The 14,308-nt window shown below is 43.0% G+C and overlaps 1 protein-coding gene and 2 long non-coding RNA genes across 5 annotated transcripts in view; 2 read left to right on the forward strand and 1 right to left on the reverse strand.

Annotated features, from left to right (window-relative positions):
* Positions 1 to 1,513, reverse strand: part of LOC122569842 — a 300,923-nt gene extending 299,410 nt beyond the window's left edge. For all 3 annotated transcript variants that reach the window (XM_043731473.1, XM_043731472.1, XM_043731471.1), the window contains exon 1: positions 1,292 to 1,513. In XM_043731473.1, the coding sequence (XP_043587408.1) occupies positions 1,292 to 1,363 (72 nt within the window). In that variant the 5' untranslated portion in view covers positions 1,364 to 1,513. The remainder of the gene's footprint in view (positions 1 to 1,291) is intronic.
* Positions 1,514 to 2,840: 1,327 nt separating this feature from the next.
* Positions 2,841 to 5,643, forward strand: LOC122569843. The gene is made up of 3 exons (XR_006317592.1): positions 2,841 to 2,973; positions 3,211 to 3,337; positions 4,325 to 5,643. It is a non-coding gene; the product is annotated as an uncharacterized LOC122569843 (long non-coding RNA).
* Positions 5,644 to 6,171: 528 nt separating this feature from the next.
* LOC122568868 lies at positions 6,172 to 9,297 on the forward strand. The gene is made up of 3 exons (XR_006317226.1): positions 6,172 to 6,358; positions 6,450 to 6,666; positions 7,262 to 9,297. It is a non-coding gene; the product is annotated as an uncharacterized LOC122568868 (long non-coding RNA).
* The last annotated feature ends 5,011 nt before the right edge of the window (positions 9,298 to 14,308 follow it).

The following is a 14,308-nucleotide window of genomic DNA, read 5'->3' on the forward strand; positions in this document are numbered from 1 at the left end:
TTGCATAACCGTGCGGTGGATCTCCGTGCTTACGCATCAAAGTAATCCAATCCGACAAGTCGTAAATTGCGCGCACCCCCAACCCAAACGTGTTTCCCTTCCGCTGTACGAAATTTATTAACAGGGCGTGCCTATAGGTACGGTACACAGACCAGCCGTCTTTTTCCTGATTGATTAACACATCTTGCTGGATCTGCCATGTTCATTGCTAACCCGTTCAGCGATAAAATTTAATAAAAAGATCTGTCGACAAATTAGACGCGGTCGTATTGTTTATCGATTAATCAACAAGTATCGATAATTAAGCAGACACGAAGGAAAAAAGCGTAGAAAGGGAAGATCCAGTCCACGTCACGCTGAGAACGGCGAACGAATCCTGCTTCGATGAAAAATCAATGGACCAATGAACCGTGCACGCATCCGATCGATCATGATGATGATCGAGATAACGATATTCATCTTGTAATATACAATCTATATTATAGGACTTACAGGCCATAAATAAATAATAACAATAATGATATATCGATGGAAATCGACAACGCGGCCGGCACGAAACGGTACAGAAAGAAATTAGAACTGCTACGCCGGCTCCTACGGCAATTATCCAATTACCGTGTTCGCATTAGCTACAGTTGCAACGTCTAATAATTGCACCTTCGTTCTGGTAAAACGTTCGAACGTGGAACGACCTCTCGCGATACAATGCGCGCGCAACCAGTGATTCAGCTAATCGAAAATCGAGGGAAAATTGAATTATTTCGGACAGTATTTCGATAGAAATATCTAGCGGCTATGAAATTGAAACATTCTATATTGAGTTCCTTTTCTTTTATTAAACTTCAACAACCATGCAACGAATTTACGTCTCATTAATGGTTCCGAACGTAAACCCTTATATGTATAACTTCGTTGGAAGTATTCTATGCTTTCGGTCGAAAGAGTTACGAGGAGAAAAAAAAGATCGATGCCGCCGGTAGGTGGTAATTTTCATACCAAGTACGGTTTCCGGTCGGCTCGTTGCATAACGTATTCAATGGCTACCGCAATTACAGCGGCCGTTTGACGCGAAGCGCGGCTAAGTTCGGTCATAAAATCCTGACCTTGAGAATTACGATGCAACGTTCGTACGTTTATTTCTCGCCGGTGCTGTCGATGGAAACCCATCCCAAACGGCGGTTTTGCTCCGTTCGGACAAATCATTTGCATCGTGAAAACCACACGCCCGCGCGTAAACTAAACTACGCGCGTACGGCGCCAAATTACGAAGTACAAAGCGTGCAACACTTACAGGCAGATTCCTGAGCCCCAGCCGCACCTTCGAGTACTTCTTCATAAAGACCCGCCAGAGCACGTAAGCCATGACGATTATCCAACTTTCGATTCGCTCGTAAGGTTATCTTCGAGGTTATTCCGTCACCTTTCACACTTTGTCACTGTTTCACGTAAAAATTTCAAAGATTAACATCATCAGCGTCCGGATTCGCAAACGTCCGTCCATGATACGATCGTTCGATTATCGAAATTACTCCGCATCTCGATCTCGAATCGGTCGTGGGATAATGGCGGGAACGCGATTGCGCGGTAAAAAGTCGATATCGAATTCGAAAGTGGTTCGTCTATGGCGCCACTTTTCCCGCGTGAAACAACCCCGCGACCGTTTAACCTTAACAAATGATACTCACTTTGTACAAGGTTCTCGTATTAGCACGGCGAAGAAAAGGGAGGAGAGAATCGTCGAGCAGAAAAATAACGAAACGTGTCTCGCGTACGTTACAAGAGGAAGCAACACATCTCGCGTACAAATTGATGCGACGAACTTCATGCCATTCCGATAATGAGCGGCTGGATAAATCACCATTCACTTCTAAAGGAACAGTATGTATTTTCTACTCAAACGTTCCCAAGATTTCACTATTTTCTGATAGAGAAAAACATAACCAAGATTTGACCTCGTAACACGTTTTTATAAAACACCTCTCTATTCCTGTATCTGATATTACATTCATTTTACAATAATTTTCAGTATACAAAGAACTCGCGTTTTCTCCAGTCGTCACGAAAAATGAATGAACGCGATCCATGCATTAACAGAAAAATACAGAACAGCGAAAGCTGATAATCTTCGGATCGGCGCAATTCGATCTCTTGCATAATTCATTATAATGTCCCGATTGTAATTGCGTCCGGCCATGCACGCCACCAATACTATCGACGCGCACGGTATAATCGATAAACATCAAAGCCAGTGTTCACTCGGTCGATCGAAATCGCCGCTGCGCGTATACGTTGATTTATACGAAACCACGGTACGGCATCCGATTCAACACATATATATAATCACGTGTCAGGGGATAAACTTAACCTTGAAATCCTTCGTTTTTGTAGGGAAGATGCACGCCTGTACACGGGCGGAAATGAATCAGTTGCACGCAGTGTCACGAGAAATGTCGTCAGACCAGAATACAAGGAAGCGACTGTCATGATTTAATCGACGAACCAATGAGACTTTCTGTCGTCCTCGAAGGATATAAACACTCTCGAGACTACGCTCTGTACGAGAAGTTACTCCAAAGGAAAATCACACAAGACTACGATGGCAACGCTCGACAATTAGGACGCCTGCGATCACTGAGATTCCGTCGAAAGTTTTTGTTGGTATTGATACAGCAGGATGCACGAGGACTTTGAACGAACGACGCGCGTCAAAACACCCGTATGCCTGACGGCTCTCGCTGCCGAGATATAACTGACACGACACACGCAACTACCTACTCTCGCGCTCGAACCGTGGAACGATGAAACGGAACGTCCGGAACGCCGGAACTACGGAACGATATATACCTGAATCGCGTTTCAGCGCAACTTTAGGCGTGTCTTTAACCACCCGACACCACGTTTAATGGAAATAGAGGGTGTGCTCCTGAGGTCTATGTCCCTGAAATCTCGAGTTCGCTGAACTCTGGTATCATGGTGCTTTTATTTATACTTTTATTTTATGTTGCTTAATATTAATCCATCTTAACCCATAAACACTTCAATTTAATGTATTAAATGTCAATTAAATCTATTAAATATTTGAAATATCATAGTTTGGCAGTATTATAAGGACAAGTGTGGCACGATTTAATCAATAAATCGATACTATAACTTGTAACTTGTATGTAATTTGCCTTAATATCTGTATTGATTTATAAATTCATGTTTAAGGAATATGTGAGTTATCAATCCATTTCGAAGAAGATGCCAGGCACCATGGTTGGTAACACGCCATAAAGACACCACTAACAGCTGTTTGTCACGCAAAAATGAAGAAACAAAGAAGAAACCATTCAAGGTAATACTGACATCTGCCGAGGCATATAGGCGGTAAACAACTCAGACTCTTTACCATTTAATTACTATACCGTATAATTCAGCTATTAATTCAAGGAACACAGCGATTTTAAATTAACTTTTTCCTTTATTTCTTTACGTTATTCCGCGAATAACGTTTTCAGGGCGAACGTCGTTTTTATAAATCGTATGCGACGCTTAACAGAAAGGTTAATTTCTTAAGAAACGATCTTTGTTCCCCGCCGTGACATCGTAAACCGGTGACGCAAATGGTTTGGAGGGAGTCGAAGGAGAAATGGAAAAAAACGGGCGTTTAAAAAGCAATATAACGCGAGCCGGTCGTAATGGAGGAAAGAGTTAAAACGAATCAGCGTGTCTCACGGCGCAGCCAAAACAAACAGAGCTAAACAAGCGGAAGGCTCGATGCCCTCGCTCCACACGTGCCCTCTCCTGTTTACATTCGTTTGTTTTCACTTCAATGCTGGCCAACTCGACTTCCTATTCGCTGCTGCACATTACGCGACTGTATTACCATCCCTATACATTACACATCCGGGCCGTTTGATTTATCAGCCGATAAAACGTTTTCAAGGCACTCTCGTTAACGAGACCTAATCGCCGATACAATTAGGACAGATAAAAATGCACCCGTTATTGACTTTCGCAATGGCTATCTCGATTCTCGTTACAGCATCGATGTTTTTTCTCTGTTTCCTTACGTCTGACGTTAATACCGCGTGTATCCCGCAGCGTAAGTGACGTTAAAATGCGAACATTTCCGACTGCTAATGATATGTTTCGCGAGACGAACGTAAAGGAAAAAAAGGAAGGGGCAAAGAGATTGGCGATAAATTTTCAGAGTCGTTGAACGATTCCGTGCTCGATCGGGCGTGGAAAAATTAAAGGAATATCGCGAAACGTGACACGAAACGCTACAAACCGCGATAATTCTTCGAATGCCTCCAATAATTCCCTCTTTAAATTCCAGATACGCGCGAGAACGAAACGGCAGAAGAACGTATATAACGGCGAAGGGTGAAAAGAAATATGGAGAACTGCTCGGAGAGCTGGTAGACGGCGCATAAAAAATGCCAAATGTTTCGGGATGTAGGAGGCAACGCGAACCTCGTCGACGCCATTAACTCTTGAATTTTTAATACGTGAACGTGCAGCCCTTGCGTATCATGAATTCTGCCTTGAAGCACGGCGACATGCTTGAAACATCGAACATCGAACGTCGAGCCACGCGTTTGTTCGATCGTCGACTGAAAAGGGAACCGCTTACGACGAAATAGTTCTCTTTCGCGATTAGCGCCGGTGTCACGGCACTTCCGCTGTGTCTCTACCTCGCGCCACATCCTATCGCCTTTTACTTCTTCCCTTCTTTAATATTCAGCCACCGTTCTCGTAACCTACGTTGTGCCGCCGCGCCGCCAGACACACGTAAATACGCGTACCTCACAAATATATCGCGCATGTGTGCAACGTGTTATCCTCTGTGCGTGTCACTATGCGCCTGTTTGCAGCATATGCATACAAGCGTGCATTCTCTGCGAGACAATGGGCGTGCCCACCTCACGTGACTGGCACGTGAGCACCCTTAAAAAGGGCCCTCGGTTCCTGACGTTCATTCATACTGGTCCGCCTGTTTCGTGGTCGACACTGATGACCCTACACCGCGCGTCGGAAAGTCAAGAAGAATCGAACGACAGAAAGAGCAGAAAACCGCTTTTTAACCGTGTACCATTCAGAGACGGTTTTCGTGAGCCTTGCAGGTGCGCGGACGATTACACCGTGCAAACTATGCGTCACCGTAACAATGTCCTTTGCTCGACAGCTTCAACCGCTGCCCGACAGAAGTACCCTGCCGGGACAGGAGAATAATCCGTGGAACGAATGCAGTGAACTTGTTACTTAAATAAGCCGTGAAAGATGGAGTGTGTTTGGATAAAGGTAAATAAACGCGTCTTGTGCACCGAGTACAATGACCTTTCGTACTTCTGAATTCGTATTTATTCAACCATTTAAGCTCTTTATACAATGTATGTACGCAAGTATTATAAATGAAAAGACGATCGGGGATGACAGGATTCTTCGATCTACGAAATGCGACGTAATAAAAGCGAGCAAGTGAACGGCAATGTCAATGGTTTCACGACTATTCTTGGATCTCTTCCAATAGCGCTATCGTGCTCGGAATCGATAAAGGAACTAACGTTTATTATTTCGCAAGCAACCCCTCCCGTGTGAACGCGCTCGACCCTCACAAATCGTAATTGCCGGGCAACGAACAGGCATGTCTAGCTGCTCTATGAGATAGCTTGCCTCTGAGTCACTCCCCCGCGGTGCGTTTAAACTTTGAACGCTTTCTGCACGTCGGACCGACACGTTACACTGCGCAATAATTGTAACGACTCCTGGCTTCGTTCATGAATCGACCGCTTCGGGCTGGCAACTGTTTCATGCGTATTCCTATGTATACGCGGAAAATCAGGCTGAATAGTTGCTTTGGAAAGCGAGACGCCAGTGTTTGATAATGCAAATTCTTGTTTCAATTTATACATTTTTATAAAGATTTCCTTTTCATATTGGCTTTATATCGCATCGACACCTTGACCATTAGCGACAGGTAGAGATTATTCTTTTGCCAATCTCTTCTGTTGCAAAAATCAGACGAATCTACCTCGATAAATTTTCCACACTTTCTTAGGTAAGTAGTCACTTTTCTTCGAGAAAGTTACGCGAACCACTACGTAGATGGTAATCTGCGGAAAAAAGTTCTGATGAGTAGAAGGAACAAGGAACCATCTACTGGTTGGATTGCTGTAATTTTTTGCACATTCAAGTTGTTGCAATCTAATTTACATTAACATAGAACAGAATTAGCTTTTCCCAAGTGAGCAAAATTTTCATCGCGTGCAAGAGGCGGACACGCCATACGAACAAACGGACAGCGAAACTTCCAGCTCGCAGCTAGGTTTAAAACTGAAATTCAACAGGTGGACCATGCAAATATTTGTCGGTAAGAAGTTACTGGCAACGACCCAGTATTCTAGCTAACATAAACCTACTGTTACACAACTGTAAACGTAAACCACCGTTTCTAACTGCAGGAAACGAGGCATTCATATAATAGCACTCATCAATAGTGTTGCTCCAGGCATTATCATCTACGCACAGAAAAAAGAGATTCCTTCATCGTGGAGAAAATTGACAGCTCCGAAACGTCTTCTTTTGTCGATAACATCCAGATCGATGATGATTAGAATTTCTATGTCATCGGACGAAACTGTAAGGGCAAGCATCCTGGACATGTGGAAGGAAGCGTAGGTAATTAGAGAGCGGATTAACGTGTCGTAAGACGTACCTGTAGAAACAGTGTTCTGCATGTGTATCGGTTGCATGTGTATCGGTCTGAAATCGTAACGTGCAACACGAATCGTGAATCACTGGTTCGCTCGTTGAGCAAGAGGGAGTGCTCGCCACGAACGCCGCACCACGAATTGACGATAGATAAATGCGCGGGAGATCGTATTATCACGATCCTTTGGGGACCCAGCGAGGTTATCCGGGTTAATCGAAGAACCAGCCAGTGTAACGACGACGATTATTATTCGATCTGGCGAAATTCGCCTACGTATCGATCTTATTCGAGCCACTTTCGCGAACACGGCGCCGCGCCGCGCGCCGTAGCCCTTTTAGAAGCCACTTATTATCCAGATCGATTCCGGCCGCCGATTGAGAGCGTTTCTCAAGCTGGCCAACACGATCATTAGGGCATTTTAGATCGGTTGCATGTTTCAGCGTGGATTGCGCAATTTTTAATTTGTTATTTTAACACCGGGAATCGTACCTTTTAAAAAACTTGCCATCCTGCGTTTTATCTTGATTCATCTGCCTAACTCCAAGTTTCGTTTCTTTGTAGTTAAAAAGTTGAGCCGACATCCGGCGAACGCTTTCAAGATCAAAGAATGGATCTAAAAAGGATTAAGCGTCCTAAGACTCCTTGCCTCGAAGTGAAGCTGACTCATAAGAATCTTCGCTTCCAAATCTGGTCAGTCAAACTGTTTTCGTCCAATGAATTTTAATTTAGTCTCATAGTCTTCCATCATCTAGCTTCATAACCGCTGAGTTATAAGAAAAGAGGATACGTAACGATAATGAGAATGATACTACTTAACGGTTTACCGTGGTGTAAAAATTTGACATTCCGCGGATTTACGATTGCTGCCCCGAGGACTAAATTATGGCGCCTCGGATCCCGCACCGCATTTGCAAACCCGTCGTACCGCACGTCGTACGACCGGCAGGTTTTGCACGTTACACTTTATATCCTGAGTGCATGCCACGACAGGTACTTACACTGTCAGCGTAAGGTTACAACGAAAATAACGAAAGAACATACAACGGGGTTACGGCCCTCTTAACAATTAGCACGTACCGTTGATCGCGGAACACAGTCTCCCATAAATATCCGTGAAAACGTTCCCGGTAATGAGACGAACGTCGTTTCGGAATTCGTTGTGAACCTGATTCGGGATTCACGTTCATCTGTTTAAACCGAAAAAAGAAAAGAATGTGTATAACCAAGCGTTGTCCTTTTCGCTTTATTAACACTAAATATCAGTAATCTGATGTTAAGTCTGGAGAAACCGGAGAAACGTTACCTGTAGTCGAAATAATGGAACTTCTAATGAATTTTAATTTCAACCGACCTGGAGTCTCTTCTCCGGACTGGAGAACACACTGACGCCAGTAAATCGCACGCTTTAACGGGCAAATATGTCGGTGAAGCTGAAGGAAACGAGTAACGCACAAGCATCGTCGATTACGCAGAACTTTCGAGGCTTCTTCTCTTCTTCAACAAATCACTTTTTGCCTGTACAAAGTGCACGTATAGTTAGAGTCGTTGGTTCGAAAGGGAGGCGGCGACGTTCCTTTTTCGACAGGGAATCGTCGATATTTCGCCGCACTAAACCGCGACCAGCCACGTCCTTTTTTTCTTTACAACCATCCGGCTCTCTACGTCGAAGCAACATTTACGACGCGTTCTTTTTGTTCTCGGCGACGATACAGCTCGACGCGACGAAGAGGCACCGCTATACCCTTTCGACTCGTGCGTTCAAAGCGCCTCCTCGAGAGCCTTTGTCCTGCTCATGCGGCCATTTTCTTTCTCTTCGCATTCTTTTCAGTGAATACCTACCCAGCGTTCAAGTAGACGCGCGTTCGGTGTACGAAGTGGAGAACGATACACGAAGACGACGAAGAAAAAGGGACGGATGATACCTACAGGGTGGAGGAAGAAAGGCGGGAAGGAAGGAACGATAGGCACAAGGGGTGGCGCGGGAGGCGAAGGAAGGCGAAGAAAGAACGAAGCGGAGGAGGAGGAAGAACGCGAGAAAGAAGCTAAAGTGAAACGAGCAGAAAAGACACACGAGCGATGAGTCATCGTAAAAAGAGGAAAGCTGGTGGTCGACTACTCTGATTCGAACGATCGTGTCTCGAGATTTTCTGCTACTTTTTGCCTTGAACGCATAATACCGTCTCTATCGTCATTTTAATACACGCAATACACGCAATACCAACAACCAACGGAACTGTCGACGGCTGATAACGCGGAAAACGAAAGACTAAAAAGCCGATGGCTATAGTCGAATGACAAGTACGATCGAGCTCTCTGATTGACGATCGATTGCTACTTCGATCTCCACGGCCAATAACTGCTGCTTCGTATTAGAAGCGGTCTACACAGTCATCGATTTTTATACACATGTCTCATCTTTACGGGATTATCGAGATTACCAGATGGATTATCCCGCACGACAACTCTTTCTCGCGGAATGTAGGCTACGGAATTCTTTACGTGCGAAAACACGCATCTGACGATTCTTCGGCTACCGTTAAAGACGTATCAGCAAGGATGCTGGTCATTATCGCCGTGAATGGGATCAGTTAGCGATTATCTCGTGTATGTCACGTCCCATCGTGTTAAGTGGCATTCTTTGCCATATCATGTAGATTCGGTTCTTTATAATGATTTATAATAACGAGGTCTTAACAAGAACTCGAAAGCTTCTTTAGAATGTATATTGAAAAATTCCAGGAAAACATTCGACTGCAAATAATTTTATGTCGTGCCAGATGTCTCATCCACGATAAAAACGGGTTTTTATTAAATATAAAACTGTACGTTATATCGAGATCTTCGCAACATCGGATATTCCGCCAGAGGTCAGTCTTTTCCACCAATTAACATTTAACATTTTTTTTACTGTAAATAATGATTTGATCGTAGTATTCATAAGAATACGCGATCCCTCGTTAAAAGAGGATCATTGACGTTGGTGTTTTCCGTTGCAAAGACGAATATTTGTCTCGTTACGCAAGCGAAGCATCGCGGCGATCCAAGGACACGGACTAACCCGTTTCAGATGCCTGCTCTTGATGGATCTTCTCTGAGGCGCTCTTGAACGCGTCTGACATGAATCTCGTCAACGTTTTGATCGCTTCAAATAGCATTTACAATACGTACTCTTGTGTAAGGATCGCATAGTCTCGTAAAGAAAAATCCTTTGACGTTAACACATTGGCCATTTGCGAAAAGTATTTGTAAAAGGAGTTTCATTATATCCGAGACTTCTCCCATGAATATAGTATATGTTCATACGATCGACCTTGTATCGGAATTGCGGGAAATTTCATCTAGACGTCTACGACTTAACGAGGTCCAAATGAATCTCTTTAGAAATTGAAAGTATTATATTCGAAGCACGAACGGGAGATTCAAATTCGAAATATAAAATAAAAAATAGGCTGTTCAAATTAAAAAGAGCAGTAAAACATTCATCAATTTTCAACAGTTCTATCTGAGCTTATTTTATTAATGCAGACCCTTGGATTTTCAAATTGCAAAAAGTGAACTAACAACGGACAACGGCCAAACGCATCAAATCCCGTCAAAGATGAAGCGGCCTATATGCAAATGGAACGCGCAACGAAACAGAATTTTCATGGAGAATTTTTTTCGCGTTGCGAGTTCTTCGCACAAACCACGTCGTAAAAGAGAACGTGGATTCGTTGCAGCTTCGAACGATCGATGCAAACGCGTGCGAAACGTTCGATATACCACGGCGAACGAACGGAGAACGTTGCACCACGAGGTTCACCTTGGAAGAAGTCATCCTAGACTTTTTCCCTGATTCGCACCTCCGGAATATCGAGGACGGAGGCGTCCGCTCGAAAAACCCGCTCGTCGCGTGGGTAACACGCAAGAAAATCCGCGAATGGTGGCGCAATCGAATAAAAGCTTAATGTCTCTGTCCTTGCGGAACTTCGAAGAACGACGCCACACCCTCATCGCCGTCGTCCGCTTCTTTCACAGCATACACGCAGAATGTTCGTCGCCTTAATAAAGATGTAACGTATACACAGGCTCATGAAAGTATTTCAACACTTGTAGACACCTTTTATGAATATATTATATTATGTATATCGTACAAATCGTTTCGAAATGCTATTAGCGCTGTAGCGAGATCCGGCCATCTATTCTACATGTATATACTAATGAAATTTCAGAATGTTTTACGTAATATACACGATATATGCATAAGTGTCCTCTGTGGTAGATGTTTAAATATTTTCGTAATTCAGTGTATAACGACCGATTATGGTGATGCTCGTGGGTGCGATTATGTTTCACGCACGTCGGCCACGAATCCATTTAATTTCGCACGGCGCGACGCGGCGGTTCGCCAGCGTCGCTTCTTATATGGATCGACCTGTCGAAAGGCAAACAACTGATATGGGTCCACAACCTATCCCGAATCTCGCCTCGTGATTTCGCATTAATAATTCAGAGCATTCCTTGGCCGGATCTTGGTTCGCTTGCAGGGTGTGGGACGTCGCGTCAGCGGTGAAGAATGGTATACGATAAGATTAAGGTGAATTTTCTTTGTTATCTTTTTATTTAACTTTTAATCTTTATTTTCCTCTTGTAATTGGTTAGCTCAGAATCATAGTGATGGTTTGGTATCTTTTAAAAAATAGCGCTCTGCGTTTACCATTATAACAAATTCATTACACTTTATTACAACTCTAAAGACATCCGTGGCAGAAAATGAAGTTGCGACTCGATTAATTATTCACATTTCCTTCAAACTCAAGAAATTTTCCAACGACAGAGAAATAGGATTTTATGATCGAAACCATCTCCCATCGAATGCAGAAAGTTTGAAGTAGAGTATCAAGGATAAAATGTTAAGTAAAAATAGCAGAGAAGATAAAAGGAAAGAGGAAATCATCGACAGATGGCAGACGGTCGCAATTATCTATTAACACATACGGTATATTACTCGACAAATGTGATTGGCTGATAGTTCAGGTTCTAACTAAAAGTACCACATGCTCTCGATTATACGTTCACAGGTTCGCGGATATCGATGCATGTTGACGACGAAATTAAGCGATAACCGGTTTTCTCCGAGTCTAATTATGGGTTTACAGCATATCGAAGGCAAGGAACACAAAGAGTAAATTAACTCAGAACGGATGTGAGCCTCACCATAATCGAACTTAGACAATAGGTATGACTACCACGCTCTTTGGCACGGGGAGCGTAGTGAAATACGCGGATATTTCTCCGAATAGCAAGGAGCCTGATTCTAAAAGATGCTGCTACGCCTCACGGAAGAAACTAAATCCAATTTAATGATCGTTAATGATCAATGTACGATAGAAAGGTGCGAATTAATCGCGAAAAAATTGTCTTATTACAAGACACGAAGCACGAAACTTGAAAGAACGTTCCAAGTTAAGTAAATGACAATTTCATGTTGGTAAAGTGATTTCAAATTCCTCGAACTCAAGTAGTAGCTTCAATTCAAGTAACTTAACTAATCCAAACGAGACTCTAGATATTTACTTGAAGTCGGATTATTTAAATTGAAACGATCGATGTAACTTATACGAGGATAAAGTCAAAGTTACCAATTTGAACGAAGCTTACACGTCACTCCCAAAGTATCGAGTATTTCGCGTACTTGATACCTTCGTCCGATGCTTCTGCGGTAGCTGAATGAATTCCACGCGGTGTAATGAAAGAGCATTGTTTGACAGAATATAATAGCCCGAAGGAAACGCGTGCTTCCAACAGCTGACGCGATCCTGCGTGGCAGCCTTGCGTAATTCGAATTACGTAATGACAACCGCGCCGATGACGGAGCCATGGTCCGCCGTCATCGGCTTTGTCCTGAGCTAAATATCGATCACTGTCCCGCGTATGTGCGGTTATTATCGCGCGTGTCTCTCGTTACGCGATTTCCAGCCGACTCTTGGCTCCGCACTGACTTTCCGCCCTGGAGAAAAGATATCCTGCCGCAGAGTCAACGATCGTTACGGAAGATCGTAAACTGTCGCCGTTCATTGTGCAATAAAACTTGAGCATTCGCAACACTCCTCCGTCCATCCACGTCTTTACCTTCGTTCGTGCGGATCAACCTTCCGACCGATACAGAAAGGGATTAAGATTCATAATCATTCGATTAATTTCATAGTCGATCAAGCTATAACTTCAAACAATATATTGAACTTTTCTGTAATAATTAGACTGCAGACGTTCGCGCGTTCATGGAAATTTCAAGATGCAAAAATGCACAGAATGCTTCGAACGTGCAATAAATATGTAAAATATCCAAAGCATTTGTTGTAATATTTGCCGAATGAAACGAATGTAATTTATCTATTTGCATTAAACATTTGCAGTCTAATAATAACGAACTCAAATGTTAAAAGTTTTACTTTAGCTACTATTTTATTTAACTGTCTACTTTTATACTACTTTTTACTCACGTTCTTGGCAATTGTTAACGGCGTTGTTTGGATTGTATAAGGCGAACGTAGATGATCATCAAGGGGGTAATTTGTTGAGGTAGAACTTTCAGGGTGCACGATATTCTATAGACGAACAATATCGATCGCACAATTATACTACAGGAAACGATATAAGTTTTCTTAACTTTATCCTTCAAAGTTGAGGTTTAAATAAAACCACTTTCATTAATTAATTTACGTTGCAAACAGCATGAAAATCAATTCTTGGAAGACACACGAGGATCATATTTTATATGTATGTACGGTAAAAGGGACGGAAAAAGGTGGAAAGCGAAACGATCATAATTGAAAGAAATACGACAGTGAGAGGACAGATTGTTTCACCAATTTCTTTGTATGTCCTTGCATACGTGTACGTGCAATATACGTGTTCGTGAATGGGCGTGTATTTTGCAACTGAACGAACGCCGGGAAATAGAGTAAGGTAATTATCGTCATAAATTTTTGCAAGAGCCTATCTTGTACTTAATCGCGTACGCATTATAGGGAACTGTGTCTGTCCATGGTCACGCTTCGTGGATGCAGTCATTCACGCGGCCAATCGTCGCAATGGACTAACAACATCCTGCAATTAAAGTACTTGTTCTGATATAGTTCCACGGCATGTGGAGCAGAGATCGAAAGACGACGGCCGACGAATTTCGGTGAAATCATTCTCAGTCGCCTATAACTGATTGCCTTTCGCCGCAAATTCATAAATCAACGTTATACGCTCTGTACGTAAGACATACTTAACGAGCTCAGATAGCAAAATAGAAAAAGATTCGCTACAACACGATAACAATCGTTAATGTACAAAGAGTTAAAATAGAAAGCTAAAGTATTGCTCTTTATTTTAAATCTAAACACCTATCGATTAATATTCGTTGTACTTGTGCAAAGAAATTCAATTTTCCCATGAACAAAAGTTTTCCTCTGTAAAAGAAAGCGACTCTGGACTTTCGACCAACTTTCATACCAAGAATTACCCCGTTTGTGAGGGTTACCTCGTTACCGACACACCCTGTGGTTTAAAAGGTTTCGCTCGTTAACCTGCGATCTCCGTGAATAAACGCGTCGTGCAACAAAGCCGTACGATCCGTCG

The sequence above is a fragment of the Bombus pyrosoma genome, linkage group LG7, assembly GCF_014825855.1.
Source record: "Bombus pyrosoma isolate SC7728 linkage group LG7, ASM1482585v1, whole genome shotgun sequence".
NCBI classification, from domain to species: Eukaryota; Metazoa; Arthropoda; class Insecta; order Hymenoptera; family Apidae; genus Bombus; species Bombus pyrosoma.